The sequence below is a fragment of the Brachyhypopomus gauderio genome, chromosome 15, assembly GCF_052324685.1.
Source record: "Brachyhypopomus gauderio isolate BG-103 chromosome 15, BGAUD_0.2, whole genome shotgun sequence".
Taxonomy (NCBI): domain Eukaryota; kingdom Metazoa; phylum Chordata; class Actinopteri; order Gymnotiformes; family Hypopomidae; genus Brachyhypopomus; species Brachyhypopomus gauderio.
Window position 1 is genome coordinate 3,196,929 of NC_135225.1, and position 18,886 is coordinate 3,215,814.

Consider the following 18,886-nt stretch of genomic DNA (forward strand, 5'->3'; position numbering starts at 1 on the left):
GCTTCAGATCTAGACAGATATAATACGCTGCCTGCACACGTGAAGGCTAAGGATGCTAAAAGCAATAAGTAGCAATAACCACCTTACACGCCTGTTTGACAAAAATGGCCTGTATGATGGGGGAGTGTAAGATACAGCAGGTGCACCATATGTAAGATACAGCAGGTGGCAGCACTGAGTCGTGTTTTGTCAGCTCTGGGATATGTTGAGGATTGTGCTTGGTTGTGTTTGCTATTTTTTCCAGATGAAATTCCAACTGAAAGGCCTCTTAGCATCAGCTGTTATTAAGTTTGGTCGTCTCTTTCACTAACTTGTTCGTGCTCGCTGACCATGAGGTTATGTGAAAGCTTGCACCGATGTGTCCTGAACATCTTAGTACTCATGTTTAGACAGATAAGTGGGTAGTTTTTAAATGGTTTGAAGTTTTCTGTTCACTTTTTTTAGCTGCTGCTTGCTAGTTCACCTTTTAGTTCAAATCCAAAAAAAATGCACTCTAGAGAATTATTGCAAGTGGTATATAGTACGTTTTGTCCGTAGTCATTCTCTGAGGCCTTGTGCTATCACCTCAGTCAGACTGCCCAGTGTACAAACTCATTATGTGTTTGTCTGTTCAAGGTATCCCTATTGGCCATCAGCATCTGATCTGGAACAGTCTGGAGCTTGAAGACGAGTACTGTTTGCACGACTACAGGTAATGATTTTCCTTTCTGCAGTACTTGAATAGGAGTTAAATATGAACAACTCGGCACCAGGACGTTTCTTTGTGTGTACCGGAATGCTAACCACATCAAGTGAAGTTCCCAAATTCCCAAACGGTCTCTCGGACCGAGGGTGCAGATGGTGAATTCTTGCCTGTTTGTTTCCATGTGGTGGTTGGTGGAAAGCTGTTTTGCGGCTGGGTACCACATGTCCACAAGTGCTGTTTATGTTGCGTAAAGCCAACCGTTTATTGTTTGTGGAATTTAAATGAGCTGATAATTCATTAAAGTTCCTGCACATTATTGATGGTTCTTGTGAGGGTGTTGCTGCTTTGTGTGATGGTATTGGACCGCTCTTTCAGCATTGCAGAAGGCTGCACGCTAAAGCTGGTGCTTGCCATGAGGGGCGGACCCATCAACACTAAACGAGGTACCAGCACACTCACTACTCTTATTAATTTAGTATTATTTTGATAACTGATGACATCAACAGGACTGCCTTATTTTAATAAGGTTTGCTAATCGGCTGCTGGATGTTTCAGAGAAGCACAAATTCTTTTCCCCCCTTTTTTTAGTGACCGTGGATGACTCGGTGAAGGACACGTCTGACTGTTTGGATTCAAGGCGGGATGAGGTGTGGGAAAAGTCTGTATCTAATAAACAGGTTACTTTCCTGGTATACAGAGAGGGTGACCAGCTCAACGTCCTCCGGGTTGTGGACCGTGGAGATGGAACACTTACACCTGTGTCCGAGTCACTGAGGTCTGTCACCTGCAGGTTCTACCTACACTTGTTGGCACTTATTTGATCATGATGCCATTCATTTGGTTAGTGGACCATTTTCTTGGCTCTGTCCACCTGCCAGGAGTCTGTAATATGCTGCTGATTACCGCAATTGTAATGTTATCTTACATAAGCTATTTGATATTGGAGAAATTATGTTGTGAATTGAAGGAAAATGAGAATATCGCATTGGTCTAAATGCTGGGGTGGTTCTTTCTCATAGATGACAGGACGGTATTAGAGGGGAAAGTGGGTTGCCAAATGTCTGATGCTTGTGCTCCGTTAAAGCTCAATCAGACCTAGTCTATAGTCCATAAACAGGCAGCTTTTGGTTATGAGTGGCTTCCTACAGCAGTTTTGCTCTTTGAAGTTTAGTTGATTCTTATCTTGGACAAAGCACTTCTAGCGGAGTCATGAGAGAAACATATCAGACTAAGCTGCCCTGCATGCTGGTATGTGGGAATGCTGGTATCTCCACCACTTTTGTCATACAAACTGTTTGGGGTTTAAGCAAGTATACAAGTTGGCTTGCCATTTAAGCCAGTATAAGAAACTGTAAGATGTAAGTATAGAATGTGGCATGAAATGGTATTTGCTGTAGAAAATTCAGGATAAACAATATAGGATTACTGAACATGCTTGGAGGGCTTCTGCTAAAGGATTTGTGCTCATGTGCCGATGATCATTTCAGTCGTGGTCCCCAGCACAACGTGTACACTGAGGAAGAGGAAGAGGGTGCTGGCAGTGCCTCTAGTCGGCTGACGCTGGAGAACTCAATCACCATGAATAAGATGAAGCTGCTCAAAGCCAAGATGGAGAATATGAACCTCAATAAAAAGGTACCAGGAATCATGATGTGTCTTTTGATGTTCTCATATTTATGTGCTACAGAGTACTGGCTCAGCTTAAGAAACAGCAGCTTAGAGAGTACTTAGAGTACTGGCTCAGTACTGGCTCAGCTTAAGAAACAGCAGCGTGTAAAGGAGACCCGGTGGATTTGGGTTTTCCAGCTGGCTGCAGGAGTGTCACCAAGCCCACGATGATTCTGATTAACAAGCCGATTAATAACTACAAGCTCAGCACATTGACAACGAATTTAATTATTCATGCCAACTCAGCAGTGATTAGGAACCTGACAAATTGTTTCGAGTCTCTGGCAAATATTTTGTGTGCATTTAATATTGAGTAGAAACCTCTGTTTATATTCATCAAGGGTCTTAGTCCCCAGTTTTAGTCCATGAGTGATCTGTAAATGTTTACACTACCTCTTTACACTAATGCCCAGGGTGTTGATTTGTATGGTGTGGTTTGCCTTTCAGCCCAAGAAATCTGCTAAGTTAAAAGTCAGGCCTCCGGTTGGCCCGCGGCCTTGCAGTAATTCGATTGGCTCTGCTCGCCACCACCGAATGTTCCGGCTCCTTCCTCAGATAGGCCACGCCTCCGCAACGCATCTACCTCCAACTGGAGACCAGCAGCAACCTGCAAGTCCCTCCTCTGCTGCGGGACCCTCCGTCATGCCTCTGTCCCCTCACGGGAGTCCTGCCTCTAGCAGGACTCCTGCCCTGGCAGCTTCTAGCATATACATGCTTCAAGAAGGCGAGCCCTGGAATAGCCCCACCCCTAGGAAGATCAGGCTGCCTCCCAAAGTGTCCCGATTGGACGTGGGCGGGTCTAAGGTTATTAGAGACTGTGTGTACCCGCCCCTCTCTGTCCTGTCCGGTCCTGCAAATCAAGATGACGCGGAGCTCCTGAGTGACAGGCTAGCGGAAGATGCCGTTTTATTAGAGCCGCCCAAACCTGTGGTGTTCAGCGGCCTGCTTCCAGAGCCGCTTAGCTTGGACGTGTCTGCTCAGCAGGAAGCCAGGTTGGACTCGCTGGGACCCGTTACAGAGCCGGTGGCGTCGGCCCCACTGCTCTCCCAAGCCATTGGCACAGACTCAGTGAGCACATGGGCGATGGGCACTAAGACCCTGCAGTCCCAAGCCGACAGGGCTGCTCTGAGCTCCCTTCATCTGCCCTCACAGCCTCTCGCCCCGGCCCGCATGCCTCAGCCCTTCGAGTTCACCGGGGCTTCCCTGCGTCTCGGCCCGTCACGCTCCCTCCTCTCCCCCGCAGCCGGGCCACCGGCGCCACCCCGCTCGCCTCCCCAGACCGCACGTCTCCGGGCCTTCAAAGCGTCCTCCCCTGGCGAGCGTCCGGACGGCATCTCCAAGAGCGAGGCGCGGGACGTCACCACGACGGCCAGCGAGGCCTCTAAAGAGCCCGCGGGGCGTACGAGGGGCGCCGAGCTGCTGGCGTCGCTGCCCAACCCCAGCGGCGAGGACAAGCCGGCCGGGTCCGGCCCCCTGGGCAGACCGGGTGGCACGTGCGTACCCCTGCCGGCCAGCGTCCATCTGCTGCGAGAGGACCTGCTGCGGAGGTTTTCGCCCCTGCAGAGGGCAGCCGCGTACACGGTGAGGACGCCTGCATCTGCGCATCACTGAACTTCACGTTGTCTGAGAGCCTCGTTTGGTCTCCGCGTAGTGGAAATGGGCTAAGTGGTCACTTCAGTTTGACAAGCAGGTTATTCTAATCTGGGGTAGTACTGATGGATTTTTTTTTAAGTAAAAACGATGCCCATTATGCACTCAAATACATGCTGGGCTACAACTAGTAGCAGGATTCTACAGATTTTACAAACTACTGTTTTTTCAGCCATCAGGAATCTTAGGCTCATCAAGTGGACCATCCAGTTCAATAAAAAGTCTAGGTGAGTTCATGCACCTTATAATGGGGATGTGCTTGTTGGGAGGGATGATCGTAGTACACCGTGTCTCTGTTCTAGTGCTACATCACGTGCACCAGCACACCACCTCATCTGATCGTAGTACACCGTGTCTCTGTTCTAGTGCTACATCACGTGCACCAGCACACCACCTCATCTGATCGTAGTACACCGTGTCTCTGTTCTAGTGCTACATCACGTGCACCAGCACACCACCTCATCTGATCGTAGTACACCGTGTCTCTGTTCTAGTGCTACATCACGTGCACCAGCACACCACCTCATCTGATCGTAGTACACCGTGTCTCTGTTCTAGTGCTACATCACGTGCACCAGCACACCACCTCATCTGATCGTAGTACACCGTGTCTCTGTTCTAGTGCTACATCACGTGCACCAGCACACCTCCTCATCTGATCGTAGTACACCGTGTCTCTGTTCTAGTGCTACATCACGTGCACCAGCACACCTCCTCATCTGATCGTAGTACACCGTGTCTCTGTTCTAGTGCTACATCACGTGCACCAGCACACCACCTCATCTGATCGTAGTACACCGTGTCTCTGTTCTAGTGCTACATCACGTGCACCAGCACACCACCTCATCTGCCCTAAAATGGCTGTTCGGCTTCTCTTCGCCAAGTGCGTCATCTGTTTTCCGGAATTTAGCGCATGCCGCTTCTCCAGCTGTGACTGGTTTCGGCGTTTCTGCGCCAGCCGTTTACACGCGGCCCGATCGCTCCGCGTCCCGGACGACTCCGTAACGCTACGCTGAACGTCTTCGTGGAGGCCCGTGGACGCTCGCCGGCTGCAGCCAAACTGCATTTGTCAGCCGTGGAAACTGAAATGGTCTTTGCCACATCTAGGCTCGTTATCTTAATGATGGGTTGCATTTAATGGCTCATGGCGAGTGTGCCAGAACGTTACTGAGCTCTCCACTCCCGTCTGGCTGCATTTTCTTCTCCTTAAGTGTCTCCCCTCAAAGGTGACCTGCTGTGGTCTGAACCAACAGTGACATGGATAAGTGAAATGCATCACTTCCTGTTATTTATGTGGCAGATAGAATTTAAGGGTTTATAAATACACTGATGAAACCGATAATATGAAACACACTTGTCCAACATGGCTCTAGCCAATTGACTACTTTTTGTGGGTTTCCTGTGGTGAGCTGAGCTCATCCGTGGCGAGTGCTCAACTCTGACCCATGGGGAGGTCATGACTGTTCCGGTTTATAAGGGGCTCGTGGATGTTGTAAGGGCCCAGCACTGCCGTGGCTGGACTTTAATTATTCGCTAGCTTTCAAAGAAGAATTGCTGCTGACTACCAATAGAAACCAAGCAGCAGGAAACGCAGTCTGCACCGCTCCGCCCACTGTCCCGCCCACTGTCCCGCCCCATCTGCTAAGACACACATGTTCTCGCTTTCATACATGCAGTTATGCTCACAAAACGCCCCAGAAGACGCCAACCGTTAGGGCCGACGCTTCTCGCCAGCCGAAGCGAAGGAGTCCTAAGGGTGTGTGGGTTGGTATGTTCAGCGTTATTCAGCAGCTGCTGTTTGTGGTTTTCTGCAGTGGTTCCAGAACCGTCTCTTCCAGTGTCTCTGCTCCAGCCCCCGGTGCTCTGTCATATCTCAGACTGTCAGTGGCGCTGAAGCACGTCTGTGGCAGCGTGGATCAGAACCGTTCGCTCTCGGAGCGCAACCACGACTCCTGTCTCGTGCCTCGGCTCCTGGCCTAGTGCCACATCTGGTGGTGACGTCACAGAAACGTTTCGCTTCGCTGTGCGTTTCCCTCACTCACGGCACTTTGTGGCTGCTTGTCCTCCTCATTTCATAAAATAACTGTCGGTGCCGGTGACCTGACAGAGTGCTGTGATTAAGAGAAGTGTTGCTAGATGGGTGTGTTGCTTCTATAGTGCAGAGGTGAGGTCCACGTTTGAGACCTTGTACGGCTTTCCTGTGTGGAGTGTGGTGATCCACAGCTGAACTGCCCATACTGTAGTTAGATAGGAAAGATGACAGGACCCCAGTCCCGTCCCAGTGATGCTGGTCACATACAGTGCCAACCAGAATGGCTCTCGGGGAGTTCTTGTAGATGGAGTCAGAAGGTTGTTGCATTATTCAGCATGAGGTTGCATGGCCAGAAATTCAAACGGATGCCACTGCTGACTTTGTGTGGTGTTTTAGTGGCGGTGTCACCCAGAGAGAAATCTCCCTAAGTAACACTGGAAGATTGACACACTACAGCATAACATCTAAAAAGAAGTCCCATCATCTTTGACCGTCTTTCCCATTTAATTTAATTGAACGCAACATTTGGCATTGAACTTGCAAGGGCTCCTAGTGATGTTGCTGTCTGTAATGTTTTAGGCACTCCAACGTATCACCTCCCTCCTGTGAAAGCCCCCGCAGGCGGAAAGAAGAAGACTTCAAAGCACTGCTCCCTGTGTGGGAGGAAGACTGGGCTAGCCACCAGCTACGAGTGCAGGTACGTAGCCCAGACCACAGGGAACATCTGTGGGCCTCTCACCACCTTCTGCATTTCACTCTAAGCAATATGATGTGGAGTGTTTTGATCAGAATGGTAAAATGCTACTTTCATTTTCGGTAGTAGACCTAGTTTCCTTCAAGGAATTCGTGGGTCCTTTTTAATATGTGGTGTCTATAGGATTCCTTTTCAAACAAAGGATTTGTCTCTCATTTTTTAGTCCTGCATCCCTAGAGCTGCCTTTGTAGAGGATTTCTGTTGTTTTACAATACGCCGTGCCTGTGTTCCACGCAGCACTCTCAGCAGGGGGACTGATCTGGGATCAGACTCTTTCTCCGTTTATACCCAGCATGGTCAGGAGAAGAAAAAAAAACATTTTTATGAAGACATAGCTCTTTCTCCATTGCTGGAGCCCCTAATGCACAGGGCCATGTGTCTCAGTAGTGGCATCACATTTAAAAGTGTTATTTCAGTGTTTGTTCTGTGAGATACCAGATGTCCTACCTTTCCAATCAAACTGGAGCCCTTTTTTGTTGAAATGACAGAAGAGTGACAGAGATGCATAATAAATGTTCGTTGAAAATTGTGAAATTCAGCTGCAATAATTCCAAATGCCAAAAACAAAATGCATCAAATTTTTTTTTATAACTGTCTGTACTGCAAAGTGTTAACACTATTGTTAATGATTGACTTCTGGTTACTTATCTGTGTTCTTGCCCTGGAAAACAAAACTAAACCCTCAAATAGGATTTGAGTGACTACTCACCAAATTTTCAAACTGTGTCTTATAGTATCTTATAGTAGGTTCATATGAGCTGACCGTAATTTCATTGAGATGTGATAGATCTCATCATTGTGTCACTAGGCTAGTATCATGTTTCATGTCCATACATTTTTATATAACAGCATATGTCTCTTGACAATCTTCTGTTTCCCTAAGATGTGGCAACAACTTCTGCTCCACGCACCGTTATGCAGAGACCCATGACTGCACTTATGACTATAAAACCACCGGGCGACGCTTTCTACAGGAGTCTAACCCCATCATTAGTGCACCAAAGCTGCCCAAAATTTGAAAGCACTATATGGACAAAGGAGGAACGAAGAGTTGAATACGAGTGATTAAAAGTGCAAGACCTTTATCACCAGTGTGTGCATTTTTCACATTCTCTGCTTAAATGTCAAGGGCCTATGTGTAGAAAAGAAAACACTAGCACACACTTTTGGGTTGAACAGTTACTTTTGCACAATTTTTTGCACAATTTTTTGTGATTTCCCCCCCTCACTTCCCTTGTTTTTCTTTACTCTGATGTCTTATGGTTAGAAAAGTAACGGAATGTGGCATGAGAAATACCCTAAGTTGTTTCTAAACAAGTTTCCATCACACTACAAACTTTTAAATGAACACAGTGCATGACTTTAGATATATATGTATATATTTTTTTGTTGTTTGTTTAAAAAAAACAGGAGATGACATGAGACAAGTCTTTGAGAGATGCACTTTAGAAATAATGTATATTTCTTGACGATGGAGATATTGGACTGTAATGTCTTTGTGATGAAGTGTTATGTTGATTGAGTGTCCCAATATTCCTTATTATTCCGGCATCGTATATTTTTCTTTCTCTAAATTGGTCAGTCTTTCATCCCTCTAGACATATCAGATGCCACATGGTTAAAAAAAACTATATCAGATGCCACATGGTTAAAAAAAACTATCTCTGTTTATAATTGGGTTTCACTTTGAATGCAAGCTGTCAGTGTTTGTGAGCTGTAAGGATCACTGTGCTGTGTGGCCTCGTAGCGTTTATGGGAGGGCTTGATGTGGGAGAATTTGGACTCTTGACTGGCTGCCGTTGTGAAGGTTCTTTTTTGTACTTTGTAGTCATTTTTTAAATATGAAGCACAGTCAGCGATTGTTGCTTAAAGTTTTCAGTATTTATTTGGAAGATTAAACTAATTAAAAAATAAATTTTTTTTTTTGATGTTTTATTGATTTTGATATTGATCTGACTTGCTGATGCATGGATGAGGATGTCTGCTTTACCACCACATTGCTGTTACACCGAGAGGTGCAGAAAAAAGACAAATTTGTCCCCTGTACTTTTGTCCTTGATGAAACAATGGAAACCCTATTAATTACCAGACATGTTTCAAATCTGGCTTGATTCTTTACTTATTCTGTTTTGGAACTGGCTGTTATTTAAAGTAGTGTATGGAAATGTCAACTGCGGTCATTTGAGACATGGTTTCAGACATATTGCCTTGATCATGTCCTCCTCCATTAAAATGAGTCCCTTTCCCAACCCCTCCTTCAGATTGTTGTAAATGTGAACAGTGTCTGGGCAATCCAAAACTAAACACTATGGATTTCTTCTATTTTAAGAGCCTGTCTGCTGACTAAGAAATCAGTTTGATTGATTAACTTTTATGCTCAAAATAAGATGTTTTGCAGTGCTACTGAGCAGATTTTCCAGGAGCCTTTTCCTAAGTTCATCTAACCTGCAAAGTTCTTCAGCAAGCTTTGTATTGGTGCTCCTGAATGCAAACGTTTAGTTGTATAACAGAATGAGTTGTTCATCATCTTGAACACGGCGCATGCCTTGGTTACTACATGCTCAACTTCCTGGTGGTTAAATCTTATGTCGTGTAACTGTTAATACAGAATTTATGTAAGTAGATGACAAGAATGTAACACTTTGTTTCACTTTGTTACGTAACCAGGAGGGAAAGCGAAAACATGTATTTTCCAACAACAAAATGAGACCTCGAGCCTTGAATGGGGAAGACTTAACTGACAGGAGCCTTTCAGAAACCAGCAGCCATAGAGCATGTTCACAGATGACCAGCAGACATAGAGCATGTTCACAGATGACCAGCAGACATTATAGAGCATGTTCACAGATGACCAGCAGACATTATAGAGCATGTTCACAGATGACCAGCAGACATAGAGCATGTTCACAGATGACCAGCAGACATTATAGAGCATGTTCACAGATACTCAAGCTCCATATTTCCATTTCCTACATAAGCCCAGCCAAGTGTTGTCAGAAAATAAAACAATTCATCCAGGCCAGCTACTACCGTATGAAACTAAAATTGAGATGTCAAATTGTCATTTCTTAACAATTAAGATTCTACTCTTGTACAACATTAAGCATAAATTGTTCAGTTAAATCACAAAACTGTAGAAGAAGTAAATCCTCCCTCCCAACTGGATTTTGGTTTACTTGCTTAGCTTGGAGATATCAAATGAGATCCCTACTACAAATGCATGTTTGAGGAAAAACTGGTCATCAAAAACTTGCTTAACAGGTTTGCGTGTGTGTGTGTCAGTAACACACCCACCGATCCTCTGTGATCAGGCACGCATCACAGGTGTATAACAATGAACAAGGCCCTTAGAAGAAGATCTAAATAATTACTTTCCCAAAACTCATCACTTCCCTCTCCTGGGGCTCTCTAAATGCACACACAGTGCCAAATACTCAAGGAGAAAGGTACAGGGCATTGCAAATACAATCACGTCCAATAAAACATGTTTCCATAAACGCGTATGGAAGCTTTAAATCCACCTGATAAAACTTTTCTCTCTCAAATGAAATTCCTGATTTCGTCGCTGTATTGATGTCTGAAAACAGAGATCACAACAATCTGACGTTCAATTAATCAACCAAATAACAAACCAATTAATCGGCGTTGTAAAGCCATTAATTTAAACACGTTTTATTTTTCCAATTAGGGTAGCAGATTAGATGACCAGTGAACGTGCCTGGGTCTGTGTGCAAATGACGCGCGAGGCCGCCGCACCCAGAAAATAAGAAACAATCGGGCTCGAGGGAGCGCCCGCCGCACGCGCATGCGCTCTCGTGTCGAGTTCCTCCGGTTTGTTTCGCCTCCACTAACGCGGAAGTCGCCGACATGACGCATGCAGTCAGATGGGGACTATGAAATAAACAAAACATCGCCTTTTAATCCGGACAAGGGAAAGGTGAGAAAAGATTTTATATAAACGTGACCATGTGTTGGAAGGTGAACTGTTTCTCTTTTTTGTTTCACATACTGACGCGAGGCATCCCAACATTCCCGAGGAAGAAATTGCAGTATTGGTCTATATCAGTGTTTGAATCGCATCTCCGCATTTATATCGCGCGTAAGTTCATTTTGGAGCTTGGCATCGTATTTACATTGCAAAGCATGGAAATCCACTTAGTGCTTATCCGGAGAGCCAAGTGGTATTTCCTAATGAGGAATTTGCTTCTTGTGGGCTATGGGACTCGAATAGCTCAAATAGTGCACAGTTTTATTTTTAAGCAGGAAATGAATCAGTTCGTAAAATGCAAAACCTTTTTTAATCGCAATCATTATCTCCCACATTTCCCCCCACGGTCCGTTTTCTTCCACCATAGTAATGCAGCTACTGTTGGAATATCGCATCGGAAGTAGCACACCTAATGGCTAATACAGAGGAGACGAAGGTTACATTATTTCCAATCGTATATAACCTAGAAAATGTAAATGCGATTTCGATTACGTTTATGCTTCTTGAAGTCGACCGCCTGAACGGGGTGAGTTCATTTTGGTTCAAGATGAAGTGTGCGAACATCGCACTGGCTTTTGTTGAGACATCCAGAGACTATTAATGCCTCCTGCTATTTAGTGACAGCACTAAGTCCATCATTCCCTCCTGACGCCACTGAAGTCTCTACTCGAGCCTCTGCAAAATAAAAGAGACTCGATCAGATCGCAGTGCATAGCAGCAGTTTGAACACAGAACCCATGGATGGGTACTGCAGAGCCTCGGTGCGTGTCTGGTCTGTGGGTCACATCCGTGTGCAGCCTGTTTACAGCATCCCATCTGCAGCAATAATGACAGCCTTTATTTTCTTGCAGGTTTGTGTTATGATCATGTATTCGTATCTCAGGTTTCACCAGTTCTGTCCTTTAATCATCCCTGAAGCACGTTGATGGGCACGGCGGACACATCCGAGCGTTTTGGTGCGGTGCGTGAACCCAAACCAGCATCATGCTGTAAAAAGAGTTTTTTTTTTGCTGGTTAGGCTAATGCAGGTTTGTGCTCGTCACACTAACATCGTCTCGGTTTAAGGTCCAGTTTGACTGTTTCATGTGCTGCATTATAATGTTTGAGATGCTAAATATGCCCAATTCTCTCGTTAATACTTAAATTGCTTCTGTCACTTTATCATCATACACTTTTAACTTGCAAGTTCCCCCCGTCTTGTTTCGGATTTGCAACGTCGAGCAGCCTGGATGTCTCTTTAATATCCTCGTGTCATCTTGTTGTTCCTGGATGGTTCCTCTCCTTGACTGATCTGTGTTTGCATTCTGGGAGGAATTAGGTGATCATGCACATTTGTAGACAAAACATTCAGTTTCGGGTCTTTGATGAGCGATACTCGACCGTTTTAACGTTTTTATCTCGTGCGCACGTTTTACTGGCATGTGATTTGAGATTTTTGACACATTCCACGCACTGATAAATATCATCATATTTAAATGTTTGTTGAAGGCTTTGAGTCTGGCCCGCTGAGAAGCTGATGGGTAACATCACCCCCACCTTCGACTAAAATTCACTTCAGTGGAAAAACGCAACAGCGCGTTTTTTTTAATATATCGCAGTTTGAATCGTCTTGGCTGGTATGAATGTGTCAGCTTGCAGACATGTCAACCATGCTCTGAAAACCTAAGCACGTGATCATCAACACATCCTTGTTTAGGGACAGTACTGCGAGCTGTGACCCTGTCAACTGTGCCATGCCAATAAAGGATCACGCATATCCCAATGACCTGCTTATTTTGCACAGCGTTTCCAGTCCCACACACTGCACTCATGTGCGTGACAGAGAGGCTGTGCTCATCTGCACTGCACTCCTGCCCCTTCTGCTCCAGTTTGTTTAATAGGATGAACTAAAGTAACGGTACCCGCCAGTGACATTCAAGGTAATCCTTATTGTTAAATACATCTACGCTGCTTAAACGTATTCCTGCTTACATGTATTTAACTGCAAGGGTTCCGTTTTGCTCAGTTAGTTGGCAAGAATTATGATGCAACAATAACAATGTCTGAACAAATAACCAAATGCACTAGATTTGCAGGACTTCACAGTGTGACTAATATAAATATAAACGGACAACAGGGTATCAAAATACCTGCCTGTACTAGTTGCTGCTCTGTATAATTTTTCTATAAAAATACAGTTTTCAGGGAAACCACGTGAAGGTTGTGTTTCTGTTGGTAAGTGGAAATTATGTTTGTTAACCATTGGGGTTTCATTTTTCAGCAGGCAAACCATCACAGAACTTTACAGCGGCAGAATCCTGCAGGGTGTTGTTCCTCTGATGCAGATCCTGCAGGGTGTTGTTCCTCTGATGCAGATCCTGTCTGTCATTCATTTTAAGGCTGGTTGATTATGGAAGCCTCGTTTTTGGTGTCGGTGTTTGGGAGAGAAATCATGGCTGCAGTTAAACTCAGCATGTCGATCCTTTGATCCACAAAATGTTTAGGAAAACTTTCATTCCATTTGGCTCTTCTGTTTGCGAGCAAGACTGAGATCTGTAGGATGGCCTGGTGGTAGGGAACTGGTCTTGTGACCGGAGGGTCGTGGGTTTGATTCCCAGACCTGAGGCCATGACTGAGGTGCCCTTGAGCAAAGCACCTAACCCCAACTGCTCCCCGGGCGCCGGGCTAGGGCTGCCCACCGCTCTGGGCACGTGTGATCCACAGCCCCCTAGTAATCACTAGTGTGTGTGTGTGTGTGTGTGTGTGTTCTAACTGCACAGATGGGTAAAAAGCAGCGGACAAATTTCGATTGCGGTGTATAAAATCACAATTGACAAAAAATATGGCACACATCTATGTGCCAGCCACTTATTTATTTGTATGTGAACCAAGAATTTGTGGAAATGTATTTTCTTAATCAGATCCAAGTCATTTTTCTTTAGTTCGTCTCTTTAACATGTCGCACCGTTGGATCAGATGAGCCTAGAAGATTGTGGCTACTGCCAAGTCTATTTGAAGCTCAGCTTTATGGTCGTCTCCGTGTAGTGATTTTATTTGGCGGTGTGATCGATTGTGTTTATTCCTCCACGTTCCTTCAGGGAGCCAAGGGTCCGCCCTGAAACGGGACACTCCCAGCCGCTTGCAGTGATTTGGCGAGTGATGTGGGGGTGAACCTGCACCAGCGCAGTCCCTGCAGACCTCTGCCTGGCCATCTACTGGCTCGCGTTTCTCAGGCCACATGTATCGGAAGGCCGAGGTACCGGTTCTCTGGAGTGCGCTTAGCTGCGAGAAGACCAGCATGTCCCACGCCGAGCGCTCTCTCGTCACATGAACAGATGTTGAGAAAATGAGAAACGCAGAGTTGCGTGACTCTGACTCTCCTGGACTGTTGGACTTAAGATATTCAGTACAAGCCCCCAGAGTTTTGATTTATGCTCCTGGGCTAAAATCTGCCCACCCCCTTAAGGGGCAATCGCCCACCTACACAATTCTCATTGGTCTGTTAAGCAAAGCGAGGATGTTTTCCCAGATAATGCAAAGGTGTGGAAACAAAGTCCAACCCATGTTAAAGGCCTGCGTGGTGATGGTTGGGGCAGTGGGCAAAACGGCGTTTCTCTGCACTGGTTTTGCTTTGGAGGTTTTGCAGTGACTTTGGCCTCAAACGCCTCCTGAGAAACAGCTGGAGCTCTTGTGACTCATGTTGGATAAGGTAGGCCACACGTGGCCCTGCTCAAAACTCTGCCTTTGGCTAGGTTGGCACATCTTGTACACTTAATATACACATGCTTAAGCACACACACACACACACTCCCACACACCAGTTGTTCACTTTTTGACCCTGTTAAGCCTTGTGTTGACTCCTTTAGCGACGTGACTTCAATCCATCAATGTTGCTGCTAGCTTTACTCTGCACGTGATGACTTGAATGCCTTCGCTTTAGGGCTCTGTGCTTTGGAAGGAATTTGGGTACTTGAGAGAATTGAAGCCTGCTCCAGATGTCCAGAAAAAAAGTCTTCTCCTCGAGTATCTCCTCGATACTGGCACTGTTCCTCAACACACTCCACTTGCGTTTACTGTTGCCCTCTGGTGACCCCTTCCTCTTTGTTTGCTTGATATTTTCTGGCCGTTTCCTGAGTCGGAGTAAGTGTTACTGGGTGATGAGGTTAGCCAAACCTACAGCACACATTTTCACCGTGTCAGAATGGCCAGAGTCGTCCAGATCTCTGTTTGGGGATTTGTAATGACCTAGTGTTGGTTCAGCATTAACATGCAGACTGAGCTCTGCCACTGAACTGGTGAACATGCTGCCTTTTTAATTAGAATTTTCATAGCGTTTCTGGAATCTTCAGTATAGCTTGCCGAGGCACTTTGTTTTATACAGGATGTGGATCAGTGCTACAACTGAAATGAACATGTCCACATTAAAAGAAAAGACAGTAGTCTGTGAGGCTGTCTGAAGTGACCGTGCTTATGCATATATGTATGTGCATGTATTAGACCAGTTAAAATGCAATAATTCAATTATTTAATTCCTGAACAAATATGCAGTATTTATGCTGTCACAATTAATTGCCATGGTAAAATATCTTTTGCGAATACATCACCGACTGAATGCCACACACGTTATTTTTAGTATAACTGCACACTGTCAGCTGAAACATTGTTGGTTTTAGATGCCTGCACAAGCTTGCACATTCTTTTGGGTTCACTCTGGCTGTACGTTACATAACACAACGAAGCATCTGATGCATTCCTGCTCTTTTGGGATTTGACTGGTCTGAACACTAGTCTGAGCTTGTGTGTTCCTGTAATTCAGGAAGAGTGCACTCAACAGGGCCCGGCTAGACACCCTGGTAAAGCTGCCATGTACCTATCTGTGCTTACATTCAACTCGGGCTAGATCAAAAGGAAACTTTAATTCCAGCTGAACATAATGAAATGGATATGTGATGTACTATGAAAGGATAAACGTGATTCTGCATCATACGATGCCTCTGTTGGATTAGTACACAGAAATCTATACAGTTAATGGGTATTGATCATGTGCAATCTAGAGTGATCTCATACCTTATGTCCATAGTATTTATTCCCCTAGATCTCAAAAGAGCCCTGAGATTGGGTCATTAAAAGCAAATGTTTACATAGTTCAGCAACTAATGAATAGGTATCTGGCATGGTCTTCGTTAGCATACTTCTAATACCACCTACTTTAACATTTTGCCTTAGCTAAAGGGTAATGCATGGTGTGGGTGGGGGTTAGGCAGAAGTGGGTTTATACTTTGTGTATAAACCCACTTTATACACAGCATTTGTAGCAGCATTTGTAATCACATGATGATCTTCCTGTGAACTAAGATGGTGTTTGATGAACCCGTTTTGTCCTGTGTGTCTGATAAAAGGTGGATATATGGGTAGAACGCGATCATGTCCAAAATTTTCATATTTTTAGAACAGCCTTGATGTCTTGAAATTCAAAGTTTTTTTAAATTTAGTATGACTTTGTTTGCCGAGTTGATTGCGTCATTGAAATCAATGAGGATTTTCTATTAGAGGTTTGAGCAAATTTCGCTGCCATCGGTGGAAACTCTTATGTTGCCCTTATCCATCATGGCTTAGTACCTCATGTTTTACACATCAGTGTGATTGATTCTGTCTTGCAGCATCGAATACGAAAGGAGGTTCCACTTCAGACGCTCCTGAGTTGTTCCAGCAAACTACGAAATTCTTTTGCTTACTAATGTTACACACAGGCTTTTTCTTGTGATCACACACACAACAACACTGAGTCAGGCACTCACACAAAGATGCGCCACTCTGAGTACTGTAGGTGTAAACCAAAGGAAGTAATAGCAGACAGACAGTCCGTTGCTTTGTGCATTCCCTGACCACTGTACTGAACTGAATGTTCCACGTCTCCCGAGTTGGTCAGAACAAACCTCGTTCTGCCTATAAGAACGATTATTTACCTACTGTACTATCAGTGGTCAGCAGCCTACACGAAAGCAATGACTTTAACGTAGGCTAAAATGTTTACTGCTCTTAAAGACCTTAAAAAACGCTGAAATGCTTTGGTGTGGATGTGTAGTGGTTGTTTATTTTCTTTGTTCGTTGTGTCCTGAATAATTCAAATGAAGTCAGTGCTGTATCTCTTCAGATGCAGTGTATTGACTTGATTTTGTTCAGACTTTTTGTGCCCTATTGCCCCTGGGCTGGGTGCAGACGTCTCTTCATGGCTGTGTGCCTCATGCCCCCTCCGTGCGCTGCTGTGTTCCTCTTCACTGAGACGCTGCTGGGTTTTTGTGCGAATAAGCGCCCGGTGTACGTTGGGTCCAGCCTCTCTGCTTGACCTCTCCTCTTCCTGCGGTCCGACGCCAGGAGGCCGGTGTGTTTAGCCCGGTCGCTCCTGCTCCGTGATTGGGCAGTGCTCTCTCCTCGTGCGGAGGTGAAATCCTAGCAGACGTCCCAGCAGAAACCCGCCCGGCGGTTTAGGCTTCGGGTTTCTTTGTCTAACGGTTTGTCTCCAGTTTAACTTATTTTTAGTGCAAAGACATTTAAGCATAAGTTTCCATTCAAAGCCAGAGAGTCTGGTGTGACCGTCGTCATGTGAACAGGTTAAAGCAGAATTATTAAAGAGGCCGTAGCCTTGATAAGCAAACAAAGAACTGTGTGCTGAAGCGTTACTAAGACAATGTTTGTGATTGGTTGGAAATGCCAGCACTGCTCTTCCTGATTGGTGCGCTGCTCAACAAGTCCAGTCTGAATGGTGTCTTTAATAAAGATGCGATTACGGATCCACAGATGTCTGCTGCTAACATCGCTCATCATCGTTGTGCTGGTAGCATAGCAACCGGAGCCTCATTTAAGGTCAAGGAGTTGGCCACTGTGATTTGCCCCAGTTCACGACGAGGAATCAATAATCCTGAATTCCACATTCAACAGGAAGTGTCCTCCAACTAATGCAGTTAATGCAGTTGTAATAGCCAATGGTGCAGATCAGAAAACTAAAAACATCTAAACCCTTAGCTTTTAACTCTCTTTCCTTTCCTATTTTTTTAACTTTATGACTGTAGGTTTGATTGTTTGTCAGGATGCGAAATGTGTCATTGAACTCTGCGAAATGTCATCAGCTGCTATGGTGTGAGTTTGGTTGTTTTGTTTTTTGTTGAAAGCCAGAGGTTGTCTGCTTCATGAGGTGGACTTGTTGAAGCTTGTGGCGGTATGACCTCAGAAGACACTTCGTAAAGTGCTATCTACCAGAACTCCTTCGTCTCTCTGTAATGGTGTGGTGAATTCTTTGGATTCAGGGCTGAAACTGAATGGTTTTTCCTTTATTTTGTGATCAGTCAACATTCTTTACACAACTGTCTTATTCATCCTCAGTTTTTGGATTTTTTTATACAGAATTCTTCTGCGGAGTCTTTTTTTTTCCGCTCACGTATTGGCACTAATTGAGAACTCGGGCAGGTAGTCTGCGTCTGTCAGTGCCTGTCAGGGTTCTCTTCCTCCACAGTTTTGCAGTTAAAGGCCTTTTATGAGGTTAATGCATTTTTCACTTCTGCAGCATTTCAGCACCAATGAGCTCATGTTATTGTCTAATTACCATAAAGTGGAAATGTTCAAAAATAATACAGAACTAGAACTTCAGGGTTGTGAATCTGTGATTTTGGTCAGGCTGCAAAGGGAGACAATTTGGAACAAATTCATTGAGCTTCAAAAGCACAATGTGTTCAGAAGAGGACATGACAATTGTGATTGATCATCTCTCGTTTTTTTTCCCCCTCTTTCTTCTCTCCAACTGTAAAATTAAAGAGAAACAGTGTCAGTCTGCGTTGGTTTACACACTCGCACGAGACAGAACTGAAATATTAAAAAGATGCAGATGGCTTTTAGTATTGAAAACAACCGTCTGAGCCATATAGTGCAAATCGGGACAATATGATCCTAGTAGTATAGTGTCAGGTTCTACTTTTAAGAGTGAGCTTTCAGAGTGGAAAGATATACGAGTTATATCATTGTTCCTATGGCTTCCTGTTCTGGGTCAGTGGTATGAAGAAGCAGATTTGCTCCCCTATAGCTTTATGGCAGTTTGCAGTAATTGAGATGCATATAACAGCACAACTACCACGCAGC

General features: G+C 44.9%; 2 protein-coding genes across 8 annotated transcripts in view; both read left to right on the top strand.

The window, feature by feature from the left end:
* The window catches only part of zfand4 (zinc finger, AN1-type domain 4), a 14,958-nt gene extending 6,064 nt beyond the window's left edge, over positions 1 to 8,894 (top strand). For both annotated transcript variants that reach the window (XM_076974658.1, XM_076974659.1), the window contains exons 3-10: positions 616 to 691; positions 1,061 to 1,128; positions 1,274 to 1,460; positions 2,173 to 2,320; positions 2,801 to 3,934; positions 4,176 to 4,230; positions 6,615 to 6,732; positions 7,673 to 8,894. In XM_076974658.1, the coding sequence (XP_076830773.1) occupies positions 616 to 691; positions 1,061 to 1,128; positions 1,274 to 1,460; positions 2,173 to 2,320; positions 2,801 to 3,934; positions 4,176 to 4,230; positions 6,615 to 6,732; positions 7,673 to 7,808 (1,922 nt within the window). In that variant the 3' untranslated portion in view covers positions 7,809 to 8,894. The remainder of the gene's footprint in view (positions 1 to 615; positions 692 to 1,060; positions 1,129 to 1,273; positions 1,461 to 2,172; positions 2,321 to 2,800; positions 3,935 to 4,175; positions 4,231 to 6,614; positions 6,733 to 7,672) is intronic.
* A 1,703-nt stretch (positions 8,895 to 10,597) lies between these two features.
* Positions 10,598 to 18,886, top strand: part of marchf8 (membrane-associated ring finger (C3HC4) 8) — a 60,199-nt gene continuing 51,910 nt past the window's right edge. For 2 of the 6 annotated variants that reach the window (XM_076974167.1, XM_076974172.1), the window contains exon 1: positions 10,598 to 10,726. The gene's annotated coding sequence lies outside the window, so the exon portion shown is untranslated. Of the gene's footprint in view, positions 10,727 to 10,779; positions 10,889 to 11,163; positions 11,304 to 11,609; positions 11,629 to 12,678; positions 12,697 to 18,886 lie in introns of those variants that run through there. The other 4 variants (XM_076974169.1, XM_076974168.1, XM_076974170.1 and 1 more) reach the window with 4 other exon arrangements.